General features: G+C 40.8%; 1 protein-coding gene across 1 annotated transcript; it reads right to left on the bottom strand.

Annotated features, from left to right (window-relative positions):
- Positions 1-8,459: 8,459 nt before the first annotated feature.
- Positions 8,460-9,569, bottom strand: LOC147629753 (microbial Terpene synthase-like protein 13). Its single transcript, XM_086810967.1, has one exon. The coding sequence runs from the start codon at positions 9,567-9,569 to the stop codon at positions 8,460-8,462; it is 1,110 nt and encodes a 369-aa protein (XP_086667093.1).
- Positions 9,570-26,089: the final 16,520 nt, after the last annotated feature.

The raw sequence follows: 26,089 nt of genomic DNA, 5'->3' as shown, positions 1-26,089 counted from the left end.
TTTTTAATGGTCACAACAATACCCTCAAACACTTCAACATAGATTACTCTTTCTGTTCTTGTTGCTTCCAGAGGGTATATAAGAAGTTTCTTGTCTGGCCCCCACTTGACATACATTCACCCATAAGGCATTTTAGCCGATGATACTTTGAATTCTCTGCTTTGGCACAAACACAAGATTCCCAAGGCATTCTCACACCTATGAAGACATGCTTACAAGCCCATGGGCTCTGAGTAACAGCAAAAACATCATCCTCCATACTCATATACAAAAAACTCCTAAATCTGACTCAGCCTCAGCTTGTCTTATTGAACCTCATATACAATATGAACATATGTACATGGCATCATATAATGACTCGTCATGGCACTTAACCCCATGCATCTGGATGTGTATTTGATGGCCTCACATGCACGGTTTCACATCATAGACGTGCCATGGCACGACAACGTGTAGTAGGGTTATAACACCTGTATCCCTTTTGCTCAAGGGAATATCCAATAAACACACATTTTTCAGCTTTTGGATCCAGCTTAGTTCTCAGCTCATCTGGCACATGCACATATGCAATGCATCCAAAGACTTTCAGATGAGATAAATCTGGTTTTCTGCCAGTAAACCTCTCCTCTGGAGTTACATCATGTATGGCTGCAGTTGGAGTCCTGTTCATGATGTATACTGCTCTAGAAACAGCCTCAGCCCAATAGCAATGCGGCATATTCTTCTCTTCCATCAATGCTCGCGCAATCTCAGCAATGTGCCTGTTTTTCCGCTCGGCAACTCCATTTTGCTGCGGAGTGTATCTGCATGTATACTGTCTCCGAATACCATTCTTCTTCAAATATTTAGAGAACTCATTGGAGAAGTACTCTCCCCCTCCATCTGACCTTAGGCACTTTACATATTTCCCTGTTTGCTTTTCAACCAAAACTTTGAAATTCTGAAAGTGAGTGAACACCTCACTCTTCTCTTTCATGAAATATACCCACACTTTCCTTGTGTGGTCATCAATGAAAGTCACATAATACCTGCAGCCTCCCATAGATATGGTCTTCGTAGGACCCCATACATCCGAATGCACAACATCTAGTGCATTTCTGCTCACATATCTGTTACGTGGAAACACATGCTTTGTTTGCTTCCCAAATTGGCATGCTTCACATATTTTCTGCATACCTTCCACTTTAAATTTTGGCAGCCCTGTCATAATTCCTTTTGTCTGCATAGACTTCAATCTCTGCACATTTACATGTCCAATTCTTTTATGCCATATGTCTGTGTCTGCAACAACTCCTGAACCATTTGCAAACATCGCAGCACTCATTTCAGGCATGTCTACATCCAACGTAAACATTCTGCCCACTCTGTTGCCTTTTGCAACCAACCTGCACTTGTCTTTGAAGTCTTCGACATAACATCCATCAGGGTTAAACCGAACCTGCAAACCCTGCTCAATCATCTGGCCAATTGAAACCAAATTCTTTGTTATGTTCGGTACATGAAGTACATCTGCAAGGTACTTCACTTTGCCATCCTGCATAGACAATGGCACATCTCCAATGTGGGCAATTGGATGAGCAGTGTCATCCCCTGTTTCCACAAAACCGGGTCTTTCCGGGTTTTTCATCTCCTTGAACCACTCCCCATGACTCGTCATGTGGTTCGAAGTGCCTGAATCCACATACCATACATTATCTTTTTGTGCTGCATCAACATTTTCAAACATGGCATTCACAACATGCTGCATAACAAACAACCTTTCATTATCCTCATTATTTCTGCTTGAGGATGCATAGTTGTTTTGCTGCACTTTCCCATTTTGCATGTCAGCCTGCTTCTTATAACATTCTGCCTGCACATGTCCAGTCTTACCACAATAATAGCATTAAAGTGCATCATTGTACTGCCTTTGCCAATTTCCACGGCCTCTTTGACTCCCCCTGCCTCTAAATTTGCCTCTTCCACCTGCGTGTTGTTGTTGTTGTTGTTGATTCTGGGACTGTTGTTGTTGCTGCTGCTGACCATAATTCTGATTACCTGTTCGGCCACCTCCTTGACCACGTCCACGGCCTTCTCTACCTCGTCCCCTTCCTGAACTCGTGTAGAAGGCCTGTTGCTCTGAACTGTTTTTGCTTTGTGAAGACTGTTGGTCTTCACCCAAGCTCTTCTCTTCAATAATCAGCATAGACACCAAATCTGTAAAGTTGGGAATGTTTTCCCGAGTCTGAATAGACGTCTTAAACGCCTTGTATTGTGGCCCGAGACCACGTAGACAGACTTCCACCTTGTCATCATCATCTACTGACACACCAATAGATGCAAGGGATTCCACAATGCCCTTTATCTTCAACGCATAGTCATTCACAGACATGCTCTTTTTCTCCACAGTATGAAGTTCATTCTTCAACTGTATCTTACGTGCCTTGGTATTTGTTTCATAAAGCTTTACCAAGGTGTCCCACGCCTCCTTGGGAGACTTGGCATCCTGAATGTGCCCAATCATGGTGTCCTGTATACTAATGGAAAGCCAATACATTACTTTCCTGGCTCCTTGGTTCCAATCTTTAAACTCTTTCACATCTGCAGCAGTCGGATTTATATCCGGTATCTCCGGTGCCTCTTCATGCTCACCTTCTATGTAGTCCCAATAGCCTTTTCCCATCAGGAAATTTGTCAACCTGAACCTCCAAGCATGGAAGTTATTCTTGTCCAGCTTCTCAGCCACAATCTGTGTTATGCCATCATTAGACATCTTGCCAAACACACAATTTTACCAGAAACTGCACTCTGGTTTTTCTGCACAAGTGCTATATTTTCTGCGCAGTGGTACTGTAGTACTCTCAAATGTCACCAACAGTGACTTCAATGTGCATACATACATCCAATGGCAACTGTAGACCTCTTTGCAGCACCCACAGTGTCTGCACAGTCAATCTGTCTTCCTGTAGTTCGTAAAACAGAGTTCTGCAGAGAATCGATGACTTACCCGCAGTGCTCGAAATCGCCTGCTTTCTGAAAAATGGAGGTCCAGACGCGCGCGCAACGCGTTTTCGGCCCGAAAATTTTAGTCCGAAGGATTGTGTAGTTGCCCTATAGCTTTACTCCCGCGAAGAAAGCTCCTCAATCAGAGATCGTTGCCGGTGCCTCCCGTAAGGGTGTAGTCACCAACACAAATAGGAAAGAGTAATTGAAGCTCTTACCCTCGTACCGCTTCCTGTGGTTCTCTTGCTTGCAGCTCAGCCCTTAGCACGAACCAGGCTTTGATACCATGAAAAGATGCAGGGGGGAAGAGAGCTTGAGCTCTTGCAAGCACACACACACACACTCACAAAACCCTAATAGAGAACACACAAGGTGAGAGGCTGAAATCTTCTTCTTCTCTACTCAACACTCAACACACCATATACAAGAATAAGAGTACACACAATATGAAAGGTACTCAACCAATACATACACGGGTTCTCTATAGTGTGAACCCGATTAAATGAGCTGGCGCTATAACTATGCCAGTCTCTAGAATGGCTGTCACACAGCCTGTCATCCCACTGGCCGCATATCACCCAAGATCTCACCAACCATGCCAGTGGTGTAAGTGTGGGGCCTATCCCCCAGGCGGGTCATCACTGGCCACCGCCTCACTAGAGCTCGATATCTCAACACTTGGGACACCTTTTGAATGGGGTCTAGATCCAACTCCACTATGTCCATCATATTGCACTGGAACCAATAGGAATTTAACCAATTCCATAGAGGTTCTGCCACCTCTCATTCTAAGTCGAATGGATCCCAAGACTCCTCCACTAGTAATTCTTTCCATTCCTCCCGCTCTTCCTTGTCACCACATTGGGTCCTTCCTCCCAAATGAGAGTCATGTCATGTAGGGCAGTGCCCCTTGCACTCTCATCGGGGCCTTTTTCCAAGGGCAAGGTCATTGTCCCCCCCGGGTTAGGGATATGCAAGTTGTCTCGGCCCCAATCATGGATTACCTGGGCTGCCCTCAACCAAGGCCTTCCGATGAGCAAGCTATAGGCCCCTCGAGTTGGTGGTAGGTCTAACACCACAAAAGTCGTTTTGCATACTAATCCCTCAAAACTGATCAAAACTTGCTTGACTGGTCCCACGGGCATCACTTCTCTTTGTTCTACCACTCGGATGGCGAAGGGAGCTCGCTCAGTAATTCGGAGACCCAAGACTTTCCTAGTAGCTTCAGGCATGATATTAACACTAGAACCACCATCCACAATGGCCCCTCTAATTTGAGTCCCTCCCAGGGAGCCTGTCACCCTTGGGCTTCAGTGATGATCGGCCACTCCTGGGATAGTGAGTTATATCCTTTCTTGCTGCCTCCTGGGTTATCGCCCACTACTACTAGATGTGGCTTCCCCCCTAGTTGCCATCGATTCCATCCAATGCTAGACTAAGCCTATCAGTTGCTCTCCTATTTTCTGGCCCAAACCACATAATTAAGGAAGGGTGATTTCCACATTTGCTCCTGCCAACTTTTCCTCCCAACTTAAATTACTAAACTTGGGTTGGGTAGACTCCTCATCTACCTTTGAAGATGTGGTGGTTTGGGCAATGACCAAGGTAGGCACCGCTTCCTTCTCCATGGATGGTGTTTGAATGAATTCCTCCACCGCCTCCTTAAAGCTTGTTCCACAATGGACGGGTAGGTACTCCACCATTAGGGAGAGGAGTTGTTGACTTTGGCGGTCCTTGGGATTGGGTGACGGCCGCCACTATTGGAGTGCCAATGGGAGGTGGCACCACTACCACAATTGGAGTGCCAGCAGGGAGGTGGCACCATAGCTTCCACCATGTTAACCAGTGGGGTTCTAGGACAATCCTGGGTGTATTGGTCTTGGCTCTCTAGGTAATGGAGGCATGGGGCTGAGCCCTCAAGTACAATGCATTAAGCTTGCATGTGGTTTCTCCCCCTACAATGGTAGCATATAAGAGGCCGGGTGGGGTTGTTGGAAGGACGATGATTGGTAAACCTTTGGTTAGGCTGAGCCCCATACGTGTTGTTAATGGCCAGAGGTATTGGAGGAGCTACCACATAGACCACCAAGGGTGGTTTTGATAGACTTGGGGTGTTTATGGGACCAGCACGGATGGGAGGTATGACTGATAGGTTGGGAGAGTGCTTGCTTGATATTAAATTTGCATAGGCATGGGGTTTTATGTTAGGGCTACTTCTTCGGGATGAGGGTTATTGCTGTATGTTACCGTGGCTACTTGAGCTCCCTGTTGAGATGATGTGGTCTCGGGCGGTGGAGGGGTTTGTACAAAAGTAACCGTGGGGGAGGGAAGGGTGTGTGGGGCAGTTAAGTAGGAGGGACCAGTGGTGACAGGGTCAATATAAGCTTGTTATTGGGGGGTAGCTCCTCCAGTTGATTGAGGGTTCAAGAAGGGTGTTGGGTTTGGTTGGTGGTTAGGGGCTTGGGAAGAAGTTGAAGCACTTCTGGTTGGGGTCACCATGTAGTCTTTGGCGAAGGGATTAAGTGGGGTGGCACCCTGCTTAAGTAGTTGTTGCATAAGACGAAGTCCCTTGAGGTAGTAACACTCCTTGTCCTCATGGCCTACCTTGAGGTAGTAACACTCCTTCTCCTCATGGCCTACCTTTGAGAAAAATGAGAAATATTTCTTGGTGGGACAATTATTTCGAAGATTACCTTACGAGCTATATAGCGAGCACCAAGGACTCACCTTGGGATCTTTGACCTTGAGCTACTTGATCTCCTGAGTGGTCGGAGATGCCGGAGGTGTTGGTGGGAAGCTCTTGGTGAAGTGTGGAGGACCTGGCTTCCCGTCCATAATAGAAAACTTATTGAATCTTTTTTTCCCTTCTCATTGAAGCTTAACCCTAACTCTAGATTCTACATAGAAACCCTAATAAAGAGCTTTGATGGAGAGCTCTTTATTAGGGTTTCTATGTAGAATCTAGGGTTAGAGCTAAGATTCAATTAGAAAGTAAAAAGAAGAAAAGAAAACTTAAACGAGAGGAAAGAGAAGGGAATTAAGCACAAGAAAGCTTTCATGGAAAGCTTGTTTCTGTAGGAGATGAAGAAAAAGAGAAGACACACATTGCTTGAGCTTGAGGAGGATAGGGTAGGAGAGGTAGAAGTGATAGATTAGACATAAACCTACAAAAAACTCAAAGTACCAAGTTTAGGACATTCAAAAGATAAAAACAACACAGTGACAAAAGAAGCGGTATTACTTTTTGTAGGCCATGCTACTGAACATCGTTTTTTTTAACAACAATGTAGTAGTTTTTTTTCACGTGCTAGGAACACTGCTCACAGCGTTTTAGCAGCATTTTTTTGGTGCTGAGCAATGTTAATAACCCTGACATTTTCCTTTCAAAGACGCTGCAAAAATGCTACTAAAAATGTTGATGTAAGGAAGAGGAGGAAATAGGAGTGCAAGTGGGATCAAGAGAAGGTTTCTTGCAATCGCGTTGATAGGATTTTTTGTGGCCAAAGGGACATGCTCAATGGAGATTATCACCCCAATCCCAAGAGAAGAAAATAATAAATTGGGCATGGTTAAGGATTCTTGCATGAATAGCTGTGCATTTGTAGCTAGTTGTAATAAGCTACTGTTAGGACTGTTGCATGGTGAATAGCTGATAGGATTAGGTAGAGTAGGTGAGGGTATGCCTTGGGGGGGTTCACCTCTAGGAAATTTTGTGTATCACGTGCATTTAATGGGGTATTTGAAAAACCCTTTACACTTACATACTTTTATCAATAAAATGACTTTTTTTTCTTCATAAACTTTCAAAATTGGTTTAAAAAACCCCTCCTATAAATGTAATTCTATAACTTTTTTGAATTAATATACCCCTTCTAATGAACTTACGTGCTACATTTACATATTCTTAGATGAACCCCCCAAGGGGTATGCATGGAGATAGAGCATAAGCGAGTTTTTTTTTGGATTGAGAGAGCAATGTAGAGAGGATTGTGGAAGCTTTTGTGTGTTGAAGAAGAGATTGCTGAGAGAGCTAGTGTTTAGTTGTGAAGTTTATTGTGAAGCTGGTTAGCTATCTATGGGCTTGTTCTGTGTGTAGAAGGTGCTGGGAGATTGTTGAGAAGACTTAGATGTATCCAAAGCAAGGGGATTGCAGGAGTGGTTGGGTTCTGTGTGGGAGATTGTATCCCAAAACCTCACAGTGCATCATTGTTGGAACTTGGACCAGATTAAGGATTGTTCGCAAGAATTTCCTAGTTGTATTTGCCAATTGAAGCCTGCAAGCTATGGCTACAAATTATATAGTTGTTGTTGATCTTGTTGGAGATTGAGAATGTATAGTTGGTTTCTTTGGTGGTCATTTGTGTGAGAGCACTTTTGGTCTGTTGTTGTTTTTTTCATTTATGTGCTCAACTCCTAGTCTCAAGGTTTGTTGCATGTTGCATAGTCTTCTAAAAATACACAAAGAACAAGTTGTGTGGAGTTAAAGAGTTCTTCTATGGTTTTGGTTCAATTCTATGTTGTTTGGATGGAGATCTTTTGAAGGCAAGGCTATAAGTGAAGAATTGACTCTAGTTGAGTCTGTGTTGTGTTAGCTACCCTTTGTAATGGTAGGATCCACCACACCCCGAGTGGGTCACTCTATAAAACCTACATAATCGCGTTTGAGCCAACATGTATTTCCACTACCCTTATTTGTTCATTTTTACATTTTTTATACACCTCTTACATGTATACATGCTGTGATATTTTATTTTTCGCTTTCCTATGTAGGTCTACGTATACATGTATGATTTACATTAAACTACTATTTTGTTAATCCCCTCCTACATGCCAATATGCAATGTAAGTCAACCTAATAAAAAAATACCATGTGCTATGTTACATGTACTTTGAATTACCCCCTAGGCACCACACCGCCCTTTAAAAATTTGAATAGCTAACCCTCTAGAAGTGAAAAAGAAAACTCAAAAGAAAGCCCATCCTAGCAAGGGGACTTTTCCCTACCCATGGATGCTCTTCAGAGCAACAGAACACTTCTCCTTAGTAGAAGATCTCTCTACCCAACTAACCTCCTCCTGGCTAACTATACAAGGAACAAATCCAAGCAACCTATCTTCATTAATCCATCTCTCATTACATACATCCTCTCACGACGACGGCCAATGGTAGAACCAAAGAAAGAAATTCAGCTGATACCTAGCCATTTGATCAAGGTTTGTGAGCAAAACAACAAAGATCCAAAAAAGAGGAAATAGCATCCTTATATATCTTAATTTTAAGTGAGGAGAAGAAAACTTTAGAGTCAACAACAGAAATGCATTTTTGGATAAAATCCTTGCTTTATTAGCTTTAGCGAGTGCAGCTTTAGTTAAAACATGCCTTGCATTAGCCCACCCATTGCTAAAATTGATAAGGGGACGTCTCATTATTAATCAGAGCAGCTTACTGCAAAGCCAAATAGATCTGAGAAGAATCATTCAGTTGAATAGGCAACTTCTTTTTCTTAAGATGGAGGAGAGGCCACCTGCTCTGCAGCACAGCGGAAGCACGACGCCTTGTGGGGAGCAGGTGTGCGAGTAGCGGGCTGTCTGGTAAGACCATTCCACGTTGCCTGCCATTAATAGTCCCAGCCCCCGCAGGTAGGCTTCCACTCCAGGCTTCTCTACGAGGCTTGACTTCTGGGCCTCGGCCATCATCTGCGCACTGAGCTTGTCCACCTCCTCCACCATGCGCACAGCCTCCCACACCGCGTCCGCAAAAGTGAACCCTGGCGCGGCCTCGCGTGCCCGGAAGATCACAGATGGCAGGTTGAAGTAGTCCCCATGGCTCACCTCAGCTTCAAAAGAGAACAGATCATTGTGCAGCGCTACATGATCCACCACTGCGTCGTGCAGCTGCAGCAGCAGCTCGCTTTCTAGCGTCTCCTCGTCCAGCTCGATGTGGAGGCCGTATTCCAGCAAGATGAGGCATGACGGAACTAACGAAGCGGGCCGGCGTATCACTTTGACGTACTCGTCGACACCTGGAACGCGCCCAGTGCTCCGGAATCGAGCTTGGATCATGTTGGCATCAACGTAGCGTCTGGTGGCCTGCAGGAAGCGAGACTGCATTTTGAGAGGCATGTCTCTGGAGATGTCCTTCCAGATGTCATGCAGGGCAGCAAGCCCTTTTTGGATATTGCGGGTTTCCGAGACTGCTTCTACGGTGCTGTCCGCAGCAGCTGAGAGGTGAAGATCGAGGGTTTGGCCAGCAAAGCATGCGAGGATGAGGTTGCGGCGTGGTTGCCAGACATGATCAGTGGCACAGCCACGAATAGAGAGATTGTCATCATCGGTGTCAGTGAGGAAGAACCAGCTCACCAACTTGGTGATCGGAACTAACCGCTGCGCTGCGCATTGGGCATAGCTGACGCTGCAGAAGAAAGGAAGCAAGCAGTCACGAAGAAACTGGGCAGCTTCAGGGGAAGCGGGCGCCGCAGTGGCCAGGATCCAGGGGTCGCACTCCGCTTTGATGATCTCGTACTCGGGATGCAGCATGGGCTGGAAAGAGCAGGCAGGGACCCAGTCGTATGTTTCGCTAGGCTCCATAGAGAATGAATGCTATGAAGTGGAACTTGAACTGGTGATATTTTGAGAGGCTACAGAAGATGATGATGATGTGTAGAGAGGCGAGTAAATTATGTGTGTGAGAAGGCTACCGATGATGCCCTTCTTTTTAATAAGCGGTCGGGTCGATCACCATCAATAATTAGGTCGGCTCACGACTCCTTTTTCACATCATCGTGTCTCTTCTCTCTCGAAAGTCTGGTATTTTAAAGGAATTTTCGAAGAAAATTCACTGACTCCCATTCTAATTAGGTGGGCTCACGACTCCTCCTCCACATCATCGTGTCTCTTCTCTCGAAAGTCTATGGTTTTTAGAATTTTCGAAGAAAATTCACTGACTCAACGTTTTTTTTCTTTTCTTTTTTCCAAGGAAACTTCTAAACACAGAGTGCTGAGAAGCCTGAGATTCTTACTTGCATCATATGGCCACCCCGTGCGAATTACATTGTGCTGAATTGTTGTTAACACTCTGGTTTCCAAGGAATGGGTTGTCTTCATGGACAACATGATTTGGATTTCTCTTTTGTGCCATGTAAGCTCAATGGAGGTATAAAATATTTACTTGGCTTATTAAGTCTTATATTTGAGCCACAAAATAATCGACTCAAGGCCCATTTATGAAATTTTTTTTAAAAAAATACTTAAAATTTCCTTGAAACTACTTGAGAGCGCTTGTGGAGGAAGCATTTGCCTATCGTAAAAGTTTTGGAAAAAAAAACATTTTTAAACTTACTAAAATAGTATAAAAATATATTAATAACCTTATCTTCAAGGAGACTTGTATAAAACGCGCGTCTTTTATTGATAAAAGGTACATGGCTTATATTCATATAGTTAGTTTTTTTAATTGCATTTGTAGAGCTCAAAATACTATTTAAGGTATTTTGAACGTAAACTTTTAAAATTATAACTTTCTTACAAATAATCACGACGATGAAGAACTATGTTTTTAAATTTTCTTACACTTGATACATATTTTTTCCACTAATATCTTATGTTGAGAGTATTTCCTCGCTAGGAATTTCTTTGAGACAATATCATAGAAAAGAAATGAATTTTTTCTAAAACTCTTAAAAAGCTACAAAAGTAATCTCGCTAGGAACGATGGAAGCTTGAGTGGCGGAGGAGGAGGAAGGAGGGAGCACGCTCACGCACCTCAACCGCTGCCACCATCTTATCTCTCTCTTACCTGCTCTTAACTGCTACCATACCCGGGGGAGAAAAAAGGCACCATACTCTCTCTCTCGTTTGCTCTCTACAGCAGCACCAAGGCTGGCCGGCATACTAAAGAGGGCTACGTGGGACAACAGCGGGCAAGGCAAGGCGGGCAAGGACAAAAGCAGCTATGCCAGACTCAATAAATGGCAACAACGCCGACGTCAACAAAAATGATGCATACCCCCAGCCAGCGCGAGGATAGTAAACTCATTCATTTGCTTGCTGTGGAGGGGCTGCACAATCGTCAGCCACCGGTCGACGGCCACCCGCAGCTATAATAGCGAGATTCTTTTTGCCAGATTCTCTCCATCTTGCACCCCAGTCGGTGTTGCACCTCCCCACAATAGTGCGTCGCGTCGGGGTGCTCCTTTTCCTCGATATCGACATCGATCGCGTGACCGCACCATAGTGCGTAGGTCGTCCCTTTGAGTAGTCTCGCTACAGAGCCTAGGAGCTTGCCCCAACGACACCGCAAAGCTTCACCATGGATTTCGCCAAGTTCAATAGCCTGCACACTCTACGGGATTGGGTGACTACTTTCCATCAACTTGCCCTATTTTTATTTATTATTTATCATTCTTTTCTGCATTTATTTCACTATCTACAAAAAATATAAATAAAAAGAACAAGACCTAGTAAAATCTAGATTCCAATCATGAGCGGGGGTAGGTCACCAACTGTGTGGTGGTTTAGAGGGTTTCTTTGGGGCTTTCCTCCGTTTCAGGCCTACCAGGGCCGAACTTGACTGCATGAGTCAAGTTGTCTCTTCCCGCTGGATTGAGATAGGATTATTGCCTTTGAGCTTGCGAGAGCCCAAATAGACTCCTGTGTTGACATAGCTCACGACATTGCCTTGTCCGAAGATGACCCCGTAGGTCCATCCTAGCGATGGACGACACTTAATTTGGGGGCGATCAGCCCTCAAAGGCTGATGATGATGAGTATGAACACTCCACCAACAATCTCCTTGACGAGGAGAAATACGGAGTGTATCCTTTGAAACTGATGACATTGATGAGGAAAAGATTGACATCTCTAGGGGGTCCCTTGCTAGGTTATTTGCCTATGCACTAGTCAAACGACAATTTTACTAGCCTAGTTTGTTCAAGGACGTCCAAGGTCAATAAGCATGAGCACCTCAAGATTGGAGGTTTACTACAACCATTGGATATTCCTAGAGGAAAATGGGAGAGTATTTCCATGGATTTCATCACTCGTCCAACGCGAATGAATCAAGGAAATGATTCGGTTTGGGTAGTGGTTTTGACAGATTGACCAAGATGGTCAAGTTTATAGCTATTAAGAAGACGGTCAAAACACCCGAGTTAGCTAGTTTGTTTATCGAGCATCTCTACAAACTATATGGCCTGCCCATAGATATAGTCTCTGATTAAGATAGGAAATTTAATATCCACTTTCGGAGTGAATTCTTCAAAAGGTTAGAAACTACTCTGAGTATGAGTACGCCACACCATCCATAGTTGTCAGACAGAAAAGAGTAACCAAGTGTTCGAAGATATGCTTCGAGCATATGTTAGCAAAATCCGATCCAATTATGAGGAGTATCTGTCGCATTTAGAGTTTGCTTATAACAGTTCAAAACATTCGGCGTCTAGATTTAGTCCATTGATGTTGATGCATGTTTTCCAGCTCTGCTGATGCGCGCTCCTATAGCCGTAGGGCTATAGAAGGAGAAGCTGCAATCTATCAAGGAGTTCCTTGAAGATATACAAGATATGTTGCACAGATATATATATAATATCTCGTAATAGTCTCTCTCTCTCTCTCTCTCTCTCACACACACACACACACACACACACACACACACACACACTCAGTCATTCTCTCTTTAACTCTCTCAAACTCTCCTATGCTCTCTAACTCTCTCTATTTCTCTTGAACTAGCCAACTCTCTCTCTCTCTCTCTCTCTCTCTCTCTCTCTCTCTCTCTCTCTAACACTCACACACTCTACATTTCTCTCTTTAACACTCGTTCCTAATTCCATCAATTTTGCAACCAATGGAGTGGATTAGTATCCCTTAACCTCTAGCTTATTTAACTCCACTAGCAATGGAACCACTCACTTCCGAGCCTGGACACCAATGGAGAGTCGTGGTCTGCATAGGGAGTGAAGCTCGCATAGTTCTTGTTGTATTGAGCACCGAGGAGCTAGCGGTGATGAGTATGGCTAGGGCACGAAAGCATCCCTAAAGGAGAGTATGAAAGGTCAAGTGGTCCAAAGGGAGTTGGCACTCCAATATCCACCCAATTCCTAACACTCAAGAGAGCTATGGAAAGAGCAAGCTATGGAGAAGCTTACCCTTCTTTTAGCCTATCGTGCTAATTCTTGTTAGTTCTAGGTCCAGTCATGCAAGTAAGTACTCTAATGTTATGAGAATATATTTTAAGCTCTCTTAGAAATATTATTCTACCCTCTTAGATAACGTGAAAATGTTTGGATTATCCTTGCATCATGCCAAATAATGTTAATAGCATGGATGATGCCATTATAAAAATTAATATTTTTTTGTACATTTACATATGATTGGGTCCTCCAATGTTTGTTATAATTGGTTTGTATGGATGTGTGATTCTTGGGTTGCTTATGCCTGGCAAACATGTGTGTAGTGATGGTTATAATACTTATGGAATATTTGTTTACCAATTTACTATTAGCTATTTTATAGGTGAAGATAATTTAGAAGATTGAGGAGGATACACATAATTTTATTTGTTGACACACATTTTTGTAAGCAAGCTTTGTATCTACATGTGCTAACTAGTGCACATTTTGATTTATGTTGAAAGTTTAAATTTATAACCTTAGACTTGAACTTTAATACTTTTCTAAAGTGTGATATGCTTTAACCCTAACCTTAATTTATGGACACTCTATTTTGAGCTTAAGAGAGTGCTGTGCAAGTAAAAGTATCTTTTTGTATTTTTGGAGGCTATGGGCTACTTTGGAATGAAAAAAAATATGTAAATACTCATGTGAGGGGAGAGACCACACACAAGAGGGGAAAATTGCACCCAATGTTGAGTTGTTTTCATGAGCTAAGTATTTTACATGTAACTTGTGGTTTTTGATGAGTTGATTAGGTTGAATAACATATTTTCTTACAAGACTCTATTTTCCTAGAAGTCCTAGAAGTGTCTGTGTCAGTGGTATCAAAGCCATGGGTCTCGGAAGATGGAGGCAAGAATTAAAAATTTGAAAGCATAAATTAAAGGTTTCAAGAGTTGCAGGCTTTTATCTAAAGGGCAAAGACCATAAGGTAAAGGAAATGATAAACCACTCTACATAACCATAAAACCATCCTTTTTCTTGAAAAGTGATTTTCAAATTTTCTAAACCTCTTGTTAATCTGTCTACACAACTAAAATCAGCATACTGGCTCCACTTTTAGATTGCTAAACCACTACCTATGACAGAATTCCATAATGGATAGTGGATACTTGCCCATAAATCAATTTGGAGGAAAAAGCGATTGGCTGTAAATTTCTTGATTAAAAATTTAATTAAGTGGAAAATTCAAGATTTTAAAGGATAATAAATACTTTGAAATTTTTTTCCTTCTCCTTTCCATCCATGGGCGGCAAATCACAAGCGCTAGTAGATTCTTTCTCCTTTCTCATAGTCGCATGCAGACCGCGGGTATTACACTCATGAAGAAACCTTTCAAAAACAAGTTTAAGCTTTGAGCTTTGAAAGCTTTAAAGCTTATCAAATTATAAGCTTTTAAATGCGTATAACATTGAAAAGCTTAAGTGACTTATAAGCTAAAAAACTTCATTAGGGAAAATTTGGACTCAAATTGGGCTCTTTAAGGATTTGTACACATTCTCTCTCTACAAAACGGGTGCATGGTAAAATTTTTACAAATCCAGTCATAGGTGATCGGACTTTGGATATTGGAAATCTACTCTTCGAGCATGATGGGCAACATCATCACCAAATTTGGGGACTCATTGAATATGCTAAATTGCCCATCATGCTACATATCATTAGAAAGGTCTCAAAGAGTAGATTCCAAATGTCCAAACTCCGCTCGCTTCTGAGTTGATTTGCAAAAATTTCACAATGAGCCCATTTTTGTAAAGAGAGAATGTGTACAAATTCTTAAAGATCCCAATTTGAGTCCAAATTTCCCCCAATGTATATTTCTTTAAGCTCTAAAACTCTTCTTAGTCTATATAATAGGGACATTCCGGCTTACTGAATATTTGTAGGAAGAATTATAGAAAAAGTTTATATTTTCCCTTTGAAAAATTAGAAGACTTCTTACAAGTAAAACATTTGGGCATTACCAAATTAGGAATTTTAAAAAAATAAAAATGGAGATGCTTTTTCAATGCCAGTTTCCTCGTCACATCAAGCCTTGGGTAGGATTTTTGAATACTCAAAACAGATTCGAAGTGACTTTAAAAATCTTGCCAAAGTCGACCAAAACTCAAGACTCTTAGTTATGCACGGAATTCATTTGGAATTGGAGTAAAGGATGGTGCTAAGATCAACCTTTGGACAAATGTTTAACCCAAATTCAACATGGTTTAAAAGCAAAGTTTGTTGTTTTTATTAATTTATCCACATCATAAATTGCATTTTCTTTCTTTCTTTATTTGTGATGCCCGATTTACCTGCACAACCCACTATGCAAGTAATTTTATGCACTTCAAGAGCAAATTGCAAGTGAGTGTGAAGTCTGATGCAAGTTAGAGCGACATATGAACCAATTTAAGCACAATCTTGACTCTTTCGTCTGTGATGACAAGGAGGAAAGTGATCATGTTAGGCGCACTATGAAAGCCAATTTGCATGCCCAAAGTTCCTGGAAAGACTCATGGATTAGCTCAAAGGCATTCATGTTCTAGAACTATGATGGCAAGAAAGACACACGAGTACGCATTTCATGGCTTAGTCAACTGGATGACTATTTTTCAAAAATTCTTAAAAAAGGGGCAAGACTAAATGTGCTTATAACCATTTGATTGGAAGTGTTGCTTTGTGATGAAATGTGATCAAGCATGGTAAACATCGACCTATAGCTTGGAAGAAGTTCCAGAATGTCTAAGCTTACATCAACAAATTCTAGAACATTCTATTGCGGGTTCAAATGATCAAATTTATATGGATTGGTTGGGAAGTTGAATGGAAGAAGGGACCTCTGATGGTTTTATTATACATGGGAAGTTATTTTTTAATCAATTTGGAAAATGAAACTTCATCCAAAAGTTAGGGTTTTAAGTGGGTCATTATTTATCAAGGGCAAGTAAAGGCAAGATTTTAGAACCAAGATGGTCTACCATGTGTAGTTTGTAAGTGCAAAGATGAGACAATTAGAGACCTTTTTTAGTATTTCAAGGGAATTCAAAGCATTAGGCTCAAAACATATAGATTCTGTGTAGGAGAATAAAAATTTTAACGTTCAATGCTTGATTTCCTTATTTGGACTAGTGAGGATAGTGAGGAAGCCATGAATAGTTGGTTGTTAATGAAAAGGATTCCAAAGATGACATAATTGGACACTTTTTAGAATTGCAATGGAATTCAAGGCATTACGCTCAAAACATAAAGAGTGTGAATGAACCATTCAGAAGTTTAGAAATAGTATTATGTTTGATAGAGAGGAGAAAACTCTAGAAACTCTTGCAAAAGAAGAGCCAAGAAAGGTTAACTTAACTATTAGCAATGATTTTTTAAAGGAAAATTCCTAGGAAGAAAATGGCCAACTTTAACCATTAATAACTTGGAGGCCTTTGCCATCTTCACCAATTATGGCACTTGCCTTCAATACACTACCTAGGATTTTTTGGAAGAGAAAATACAAGATGCTTTAACTTTGAAGATTTAGATATGGCAATTGCAGTAAAAGAGTTATAAGCAAAAGAATGAAGAAATTTGGCAAGCAATGGAAAACAGTGTGAAGGTGGTGGAGGACTTTCGCAATAAATTTAATGTGTCAGGATCCTGTGTTATCATGAGGTATGTTCTTTAAAAATAGATCATGTGTTATCATGAGGTATGTTCTTGAAAAATAAAGCTTGTTTGAATTTCAAAGTACACTACTCACACACACTAGATGCAAGGCCAAAAAAAACAAAAACAAAACCGTGTGTGATATGATTGCGTGGATTTAATTCCCACGACCAGTGACCATCTTGGAGCAAGAGGAATGATAGGAAATACCAAAAGTTTGGAAGATGCATTAGTAACAATCCATTTTTTTCAAGACAAAAAGATTCCCCTGGTCCTTCCCAAGGTGCCATGGAGCTAAAACCAAATGTTGATGAAAATTGAGCTTTTCCTAGCCACACAAGAGGCCCTTTACGGTTCTTATAATTACATTGCTACTTTTTTTTACCATAGGGAGCACCTCATTGCTAACTAAGTTTCAATAAATTAATTTATCTTCAAATCATATATATATATAAATATATAATGTAAAGAATTAACGTAAATGTTCAAATAAATCTCTGAGTGTTAATATTAAATACACGTCCTTTTTTTAACAATTAGAATTTCAAATTCAAAGAATCTTGGTAAGTGTGATTATATTGGGAGGATATGGAGGGCAAGAGAGAATTTTTTGTTTCTATTTTTTGAGTCTGTCAAATAAAACAAAATACCTAAGTGGCCATTGACATAAAATATCAACCATCAAACATAGAAACGTTAACAAGAAAGGGCCTATTCTAGGATTTCTCTTCCTTGGTTCAGGCTAAATGGTCTTAAAGACCATCATTTTCATCCATGCTCCACCCCCACTATAGTAAGGATAAGGAGCGGACAACTCTGTGTGTACCTTTAGTTGGCATTTGATGAAGATTTCCATTCTATCCCAAAGTCTATAATGCCAACTAAAAGTTCACAAGGCAACAACAGAGTGCTTTCCCTTGAAGTATCCTCTCCACCATAAGGACTCTCATAGTAGCTAGATGATCTGTAATGCTATGTTTTCATTGGAAACCAGTTGAAGAGAATCCATAGCTCTTCCATTGGCTAATTACACCTAGTGTCATATCCCCAAGCATAATCATACACAAGTATAGGGTATCCCTCATGCATCATAGGAGGAGCATCACTATGTGTTTACCATATACAAGTACATATCCCTCTGTGAAAGTCCCCATGATATCATGTATATGCCTTTCTAATTGTTTCCACATCTTCTTAAGTTACCCTATTGTTCATCTTGTCTCATTGACCTGCTGTCCAGGCGAAGGAGCCTGTGCTCGTAATGTACAAGGGTCTATCCAAAATCCAAAGATCGAAGGTAGCCCCCTCTCTCTCACTAACTAGTGCATAGTCCACGACGCTTTTCCCTCTTGCTATTGTTTTTCATGTGAAATGTCATGTGTTGGGGCATAGTTGACTGCCATCCAATATGATTGTATGGTTTCTACACATCACTCGGGCGAGTGTTCTCCCACAAGCTGTTGTCTCCATAGCAGACAGGCCTTGAGCCCAAGACCCAATTGAGTAAATCCCATTCTAGCATTTAGGTCTCATGCGCTCTTTCCTAAAGGTATCATTGTTCGTGCATAGGTCTGCTAAGGGATCCATACAGTCTACTGGTGGAAAAATGTCATAGTAGTTACACTCAGCATGAGAGATGTAGCATCCCAAACCTACATAGTATGTTGTCCCTGATTGGATTTGTATCCAAGTGCATCTCTTAGGTCTTATGCATATGATACTTGCACAGTATTGCACCCCGAAACAAGAAGAACTTTGCAAGGCCTATGAGGCACGCTTAGAAGGCTTTGGCTAATTGAGGGAGGACCCTGCCAACCCCCTTTCGCCGTGGTGCAAAGGCACCGCTCTAGCATCTAGAGTTGGGGAAGAAGAGTAGTCATGACTACAGATTGTCTTTTGCCGAGGATTTCCATGGTGCAAAGGTGCCACTCTAGCGTATACAGTCCCGGAAGCAGACATCATCTTTCAAGCAGAGAGTCGCGAGCATGATGCATACTAAATCCCTTAAGCACAAGGTTATGTTATACACTCTATTCTTTGTACATAAGGCATTCCTCTCTTCTCTATCCATTTCTTGTCTTTTCATGAACCCCTGCATGGCATCTTCAAGTTGATCAACTTCATTGCATGTAGGATCGTTGCATGTCCTAAGTATTGGTTTTTTATGGCTAGCATACAAAGCTCTTTGTTCTGTGTGAGGGCAAGCCCCCTGCAATGAAATATATAACTACACTGGAAGCAGTCGAAATAAAAGGGACATCTTGCCCACAAAGAGGAGCTGCTAAACTTACCGACCTATTTCTTCTCCTAGTTTGAGTAGTCTTGGGGATCCTTGTTGTAGGTCCTTTCTCCTGAGAGAGAGTGCTAGAGGTGGAAGCTAGCATCACATGGTAGGCTTGTGCTAGTCTTTTAGGATCCAACATTAGTTTTCTCTATAAAGAGTTTAGTGTTGGCTTTCAGCAAAGTGTTTATTGTGCCTGTCTTTCTGAAACTTGTGTAGCCTGCCTTTTTGTGAGCACAGTCCAGTCCGATGCCCAACTCCCCTTGCCTTGGGCTAGAGAGAGACTTTAACCTCACTAGCAATAATGAAACTAGATGCCCTTAATCACCAATTCTTTACACCAATGGTTTCCTACATTCGTATCATGGTGCAAACACAATCTTTACAAACTTAGATATGCTTCAACCTCAGAAGTTCGCATTCATGCACAAAAAAGAGATGCACCCATAAGAAACAATCGTTGATGATGCATGTAGAGCTCTTGTGCCTATGTGCTAGGGTTTTAAAAGTAGAGAAAGAAGATAACAACAAATTGAACACACAGCACACACAATAGCCCTAGAACTACTTATTTCTAATACATACAAGAACAAGGTGTTACAACTGTAATTTTAGTTAACGAGATGACGGCGGTGATTGTAGACCACAGTTCGCAGCCCAATGCTTTGCTGAAGTTTCCCCTTGATTAGCCCTTGCACCAGAGAGTCACACAAGGTGTTACAATTGTATTTTAAGTACACGAGATGACTGTGATTGTAGACCACAGTTTGCAGCCCAATGCTCTGCTCAAGTTTCCCCTTGATCAGCCCTTGCACTAGGTGCCATCCTATATTAATGATGTCAGCTTGTTCTGAGGATAGCTCAAGACATGCTCCTACTAGCCTCGTCCCGTAGATGGGGAAGGAAGCTTAGAGTCTAGCCAGGGAATGAAAACCTCCTCCTTAGAATGCACCCAGAATACCTCCACCAACTCTCCACCAACTAAGAAGTAAAAAACTCAAAACTTCTCTCCAAATCAAGATCTTCCTTTGGCCAATACTACACATTCCCATCAACATCCCAACAACAAAACTCGAGAAAGGCCCACATCCTAAAACATAAAAAGAGGAACTTGAAAATCATGTTGCACTACATATTGCACAATGAATCAATCCAACTATTCTAATATGCCTAAGATGCCCTGAAAACAACAATGCACAAGGAGAGCTTCTTACCACTTGGCTAGTGACTGCACCCTCCTAGACATAGCTCTCCAAGTAAATGAATTTAAGTTTCTTGATTCTACTAAATTAGACAAATCATATGGTGTATTCCAAATTTCTTAAGTGTAATATGAGTCAAATACATTAGCATTTCAAATTAGACAGATCATATGGTGCATTCCAAATTCCTTAAGTGTAGGCACATACAAGTAATATGAGTCACATACATTAGCATTTCTAGTCAACCAAATATATTTTAGCAAGTGTTATCTCTATAAATACAAAAATAGCTTTTAATGTTTAGTTAACCCTAAATACACACTTAGAACCAAATTAAATTTATTAATTCGGTACTTAAATAACATTTTTGATCAACCTGGTGCAAAAGCTAAGAAATAAATGTTGATTAGATTCCAAGCTTGCTTTGCACCGAAAAAAATACCAAAAGATAGCCCCATTTTTTCTAGCTTAGCTCCCAAAGGGAGAGCACCCACCAGTACTTTCCAAATGAAAAAATTATATGCCACAAGTCATTTTAGCAACCCAGCCCCATCAGATAACATAGAGGTCCAAAAAGCAGGAGACCAAGCTTTATTCCAAAGACCATTAAACGTAGTCACCCACCTCTGCTGGTCTAGTAACTTCATGTAGTCTTTCTTGAAGAGGGATCCCAGAAGGAAGAACTCAGGGACCACCTTCAATTTGAAAACAAATATTTTTCATTTTCATTTGTGGTCAAAGGGACCGTCCACTCAGCAGCACATCTAGCTAACACCTCAGATAGTAGTGGAAGGCTACTAGGCCTTAAGTTTATAGCTACCTTTAACACTAGTCTTACAGAGAGAAAAGCCATTTTTGTGGCTTTTACAGACTTTTCCAAATAAATTTTCCCTTTATAGTTGGAACATTATAAATAAGACCCTTTTAAGGAAGTATGCCGAAGACCAGATACGAGTTGAAAAAAATAATGGGCTCCAAAAGGGTGAGATTATTTATGCTTATATTGCCATCTTTTAGGGTCATTTGGCTCAAATGCTCAAAATGTTCATATACAAAACACCTCAAATAATTTTTAAGAAGGCTAAAATCCAACCATTTGTATACAATATTTATAGAAGTGTTATAATGCTTACGTAAAAATTGTTAGCATTTTCAAACCCCTCAAGTTGCATTACTTGATGCTGTTTTTGGTGATTTTGCCATTTTTTAAAAAGTGTATTTTTGGATTTTTAAATCAAAATTAATACCCCATTTTGTCTATTTATCTAAAAAGATCACCTAAGAAATTTTGTAATCATATAATAAAGTTATGTAAGAATTACATAAAATTGTCCTAAGCCAATTTTGTGAGCCACTTTTGTGACTCAATTACAAGACTATTGTTAAGCTTTTGTAGAGAGAACCAATCAGATTTGGTAGCATTCTATAAATCTCCAAACATAACAAGCCTTTATTATTCAAAAAGTTGGCCATCTTAATATTTCAACAAGAAGGCAACTGAGCAAGAAAAGCAGACCACCAAATTGATAACATAAGTAAAGCATTCCCATTGTACCTTGAAGCACCCTCCTAGGATAAAGTCACAGTAGTTTGCTTGCAATTATTAACAAAGGGCATTGAGAATTGTGCCCCAAATAACTTTAACTAAGCATCAGATACCAATTTATGATGCCATTTTGAGTGCTTCTTCTAATTGACCCCTAGTATGAACAAATCCAAATTCAAAATCCAAGACCAACACTATTCTTGCTTGGTTAGAGCCAAAAAAATTTAGCATGCATAGCAATGGAATGCTTAGGAGCATTAAAAATTTCCCAAAATCCCATCTTTTTAGGGGCAAAAACCATAACAAAGCCACGCAGTTAATCTTATCCAATACCCAATGGAATGCTTAGGAGCATAAAAAATTTCCCAAAATCCCATCTTTTTAGGGGCAAAAACCACAACAAAGCCACCCAGTTAATCTTATCCAATACCCAATCGACCTTTAGAAATGTGTACCCCCAAAGGAGCTCCCAGATGCGTGACAATATGGCCTTGAGGAATCACTTCCCCTACCCAAGATGATAGGCAAAAACTATTGTCTTCCTAAATAAGCAATAATTTTGACTTTTAAATATATAGACCTTCCACCATCGCAACTAAAATGTCATCATATATAGACCTTACTTTAAAAAAACCATGTTGATGAGGAGTGACATACTTTTGTAGAAGAGCTATAAGCCTGGAAGAACTAGCTTTAGCAACCACCTTACACACAGTACATGCAACATAGTAATAGGTCTCCAATGTTTAGGAAGAAAGCAAGCAGGTTGTTTAGGATCAATGTGACAAGGCCCCTTGTAATGGTAGGATCAACCACACCCCAAGTGGGTCACTCTATAAAACCTAAATAATCACGTTTGAGTCAACATCTATTTCAACTACCCTTATTTGTTAATTTTTACATTTTTTGAGATAATTTTTTATAAAACTCTTACATGTATACATGTTGTGATATTTTATTTTTGGCCTTCCTATGTAGGTCTTTGTATACATGTATTATTTGCATTAAACTACTATTTTGTTAATTCCCTCCTACATGCATATGCAATGTAAGTCCACCTAGTAGAAAAATATCCTTCCTTGCCCTAATGTGCTATGTTACATGTACTTTTAATTACTCCTTAGGCACCACACCACCCTTTACAAGTTTGAATATGTAACCCTATAGAAGTGAAAAAAAAATGTCAAAAGAAAGCCCATCCTAGCAAGGGGACTTTTCCCTACCCATGCTCTTCAGATCAACAGAACACTTCTCCTTAGTAGAAGCTCTCTCTACCCAAGTAGCCTCCTCCTGGCTAACTATAAAAGGTATAAATCCAAGCAACCTATCTTGATCAATCCATCTCTCATTACATACATGCTCACAACGGCCAATGGTAGAACCAAAGAAAGAAATTCAGCAGATATCTAGCCATTTGATCAGGGTTTGTTAGCAAAACAACAAAGATCCAAAAAAGGGGGAAGTGACATCCTTAGATATCTTAATTTTAAGTGAGGATTTTTTTTTTTTTAAAGGGTCAACAACAAAAAATGCATTTTGGATAAAATCCTTGCTTTATTAGCTTGAAGGGAAGCGGGCGCCACAAACGCCAAGATCCATGCATCGCACGCTGCTTTGATGATCTCATACTCGGGATCCAGCATGGGCTGGAAAGAGAAGGCAGGAGAATGAATGCTATGAAGTGAACCGTGTGAGCTAGTGATGATGATGTGTGTGAGAAGGCTATAGATGATGATGTGTGTGAGAAGGGTATAGATGATGATGTGTTTGATGATAATAAGCGACCAGCAAGCTGCTTTTTTTAATAATTAGGTCGACTCCTTTTCCACATCATCATGCCTCTTCGCTCAAAAGTCTTATGTTTTTTAGAATTTTCAAAGAAAATTCATTGACTTCCCATCACAGTCTCACGACTCCTTTTCCACATCATCATCATGTCTCTTCTCTCAAAATTCATTGACTCTACGTTTTTTTTTAAATTTTCAAGGAAGATAATAAGCCTCTAAACACACAGTACATTTTGCTATGCTAATTACAAGCATGAGATTCTGGCCACCCCGTGCGAATTCTAATCAGGGATGAATTATTTTTAACACTGTGGTTTCCAAGGAATTGGGTGTGTTTTTGGACACTTGCTCAAGTCTCTCTCTCTTTTCTTAATTCTAAAGAGACGAATCCATCTACACGTAATTGAAACTCCTTGTCATCATTAACGTGAAAAGTTTCCCTTGTGATTTTCTTTTTTTTTTCTTCTTTTTTTTCTTGTAATAGTATCTCTCTCTCTCTCTCTCTCTCATTCTCTCTTTAAGTCTCTCAAACTCTCCTATACTCTCTAACTGTCTCTATTTCTCTCAAACTAGCCAACTCTCCTATACTCTCTAACTGTCTCTATTTCTCTCAAACTAGCCAACTCTCTCTCTGTCTCTCTCTAACTTTCACACACTCTCTCTAGATTTCTCTCTTTAACACTCTTTACTTATTCCATTGATTTTGCAACCACTGGAGTGGATTAATCCCCCCTACCTGATGTAGGTTCTGTCCTTAGAACTTGTTACCGAGGTCGAAAGACCTGGTCATCGAACTCGTGTGATAGTAGAAGTTATGACATGATTGAAGCTTTTTAGGGTTCTTCGGAATGCCGAGTGTGATCTCCAAAACCCGGTGTCGACCATGTCCTCGAATGTGACATGCATATAGGTAGGAAGACAACTTAGGCGATGATAATACAACATCATGCCTCTTTTAGAGGATCCTTGATTCATGCCAAATTACAGCTGCTTGGCATCATACCCATCATCCCGTTCCTTGGGTTGATCGATCAAGACCAAGAGAAATTTTAAGAATCGAACGCTGGCAACTATCGCCAGGTCCGAGATACGGCGCCATGCTTGTATCCAATTTAGCATTTTCTTCCTTTGTTCTCTTATGTCTGTAAATGTGGCTAGCATGAAGATGGGAAAGTTATAACAGACATGTGAATCCCGCTGCTTGGCCTCTTGAAACTCCAAAGGGGTCCATCTTCTCTTTAAGGGCATGTACAAGGGATCAACTCATTGAGTTGGTGACACACACATATATTCACTGTATTCTAGGATTGTGAGGAACTCTTTTCTCTAGTCTGGTTGTGTGTCGAAATCTTCCAGCTTTCATCTGTGATAATTGTTGTATACCCCCCTCTTGTGTGGACATGGTGACTTCCTCCACCTGCGGAAGGAATAACTGGTCATAAATGTCACCATCCTGATTTCCAACAGGTCAACCAATACATCTCATTATGCCTACCTCTAGTAAGAGACCAAGTGATTTCATCTTTGAGTACCTTCTCTACAACACTACAAATGATGAAGGTGAGTGGATCGGGCATCCATTTAGGGTGAAATATTGGGTTTATATGCAACCAAGTGCCACATGTCCACATCAAGTTCTTAACCATGGTGTTTTGGAACACCATTGGAAGGGAAGAATTCTTCATTTCAAGAAGGATAAGAATGGAGAAATCAAGGTAATAATACAACATGTCTACATGGCTATAGATATGTTTTGGAACACCATTGGAAGGGAAGGATTCTTCATTTCAAGAAGGATAAGAATGGAGAAATCAAGGTAATAATACAACATGTCTACATGGCTATAGATATGTATCTTCCTCCTTCCATGGAGAGGAATAGACTCCCTTGCAACTGTAAGTATGTGGTTGTAATTTTATTTGGAAATGGCTTGTTTTATTTTACTAATTCTGGTATGTGGGTTGTAAACACTTTCCCATCAAGCTATATTGAAGAACAACCTTTGAGAAGCCCCATTGGTGTGTTTAGTGCTTTTCATAGTACAATAGGTGAGCTAATGTTTCTAGGTGAGAATCATAGAGCCCTCTTCAACAAAAATATATTCTTTTACACACACTCTTACTCTACAAAGTCCCTTCTTGGCCTACAGAATATGGTAGCCTTGAGGAGATCCATGTGGACTCTTTACATAGTTTAGAGTGGCCAGTTTCGGATAGGTGGAGTGTTAACGCTTTCAAAAACAAGATGTATTCTCACATACACTCCTCCTTAAAATTCTCTAAGGCCTCTAATTCTGTGGGGCTTGGATGGTTTACCCCAATCCATCTATTTGTATTTATGTTCTCTAAGCTTTCTCCACAACCCACCCCAACAATGTTCATTTGCAAGAAATCGCAAATTGAACAAATTGACAATGTCTTGGGTATTTGCGGAATATTGTGGAGGGGTTACACAAAGGTGACATCTACTCATGTAAAGTGGTGCCTT

The sequence above is a fragment of the Cibotium barometz genome, chromosome 17 (assembly GCF_041138505.1).
Source record: "Cibotium barometz isolate CiBa-2024 chromosome 17, ASM4113850v1, whole genome shotgun sequence".
In the NCBI taxonomy this organism is placed as follows: Eukaryota; Viridiplantae; Streptophyta; class Polypodiopsida; order Cyatheales; family Cibotiaceae; genus Cibotium; species Cibotium barometz.
Note: the sequence above shows the minus strand (reverse complement) of the source record. Positions and strands in the feature narration are given on the sequence as shown.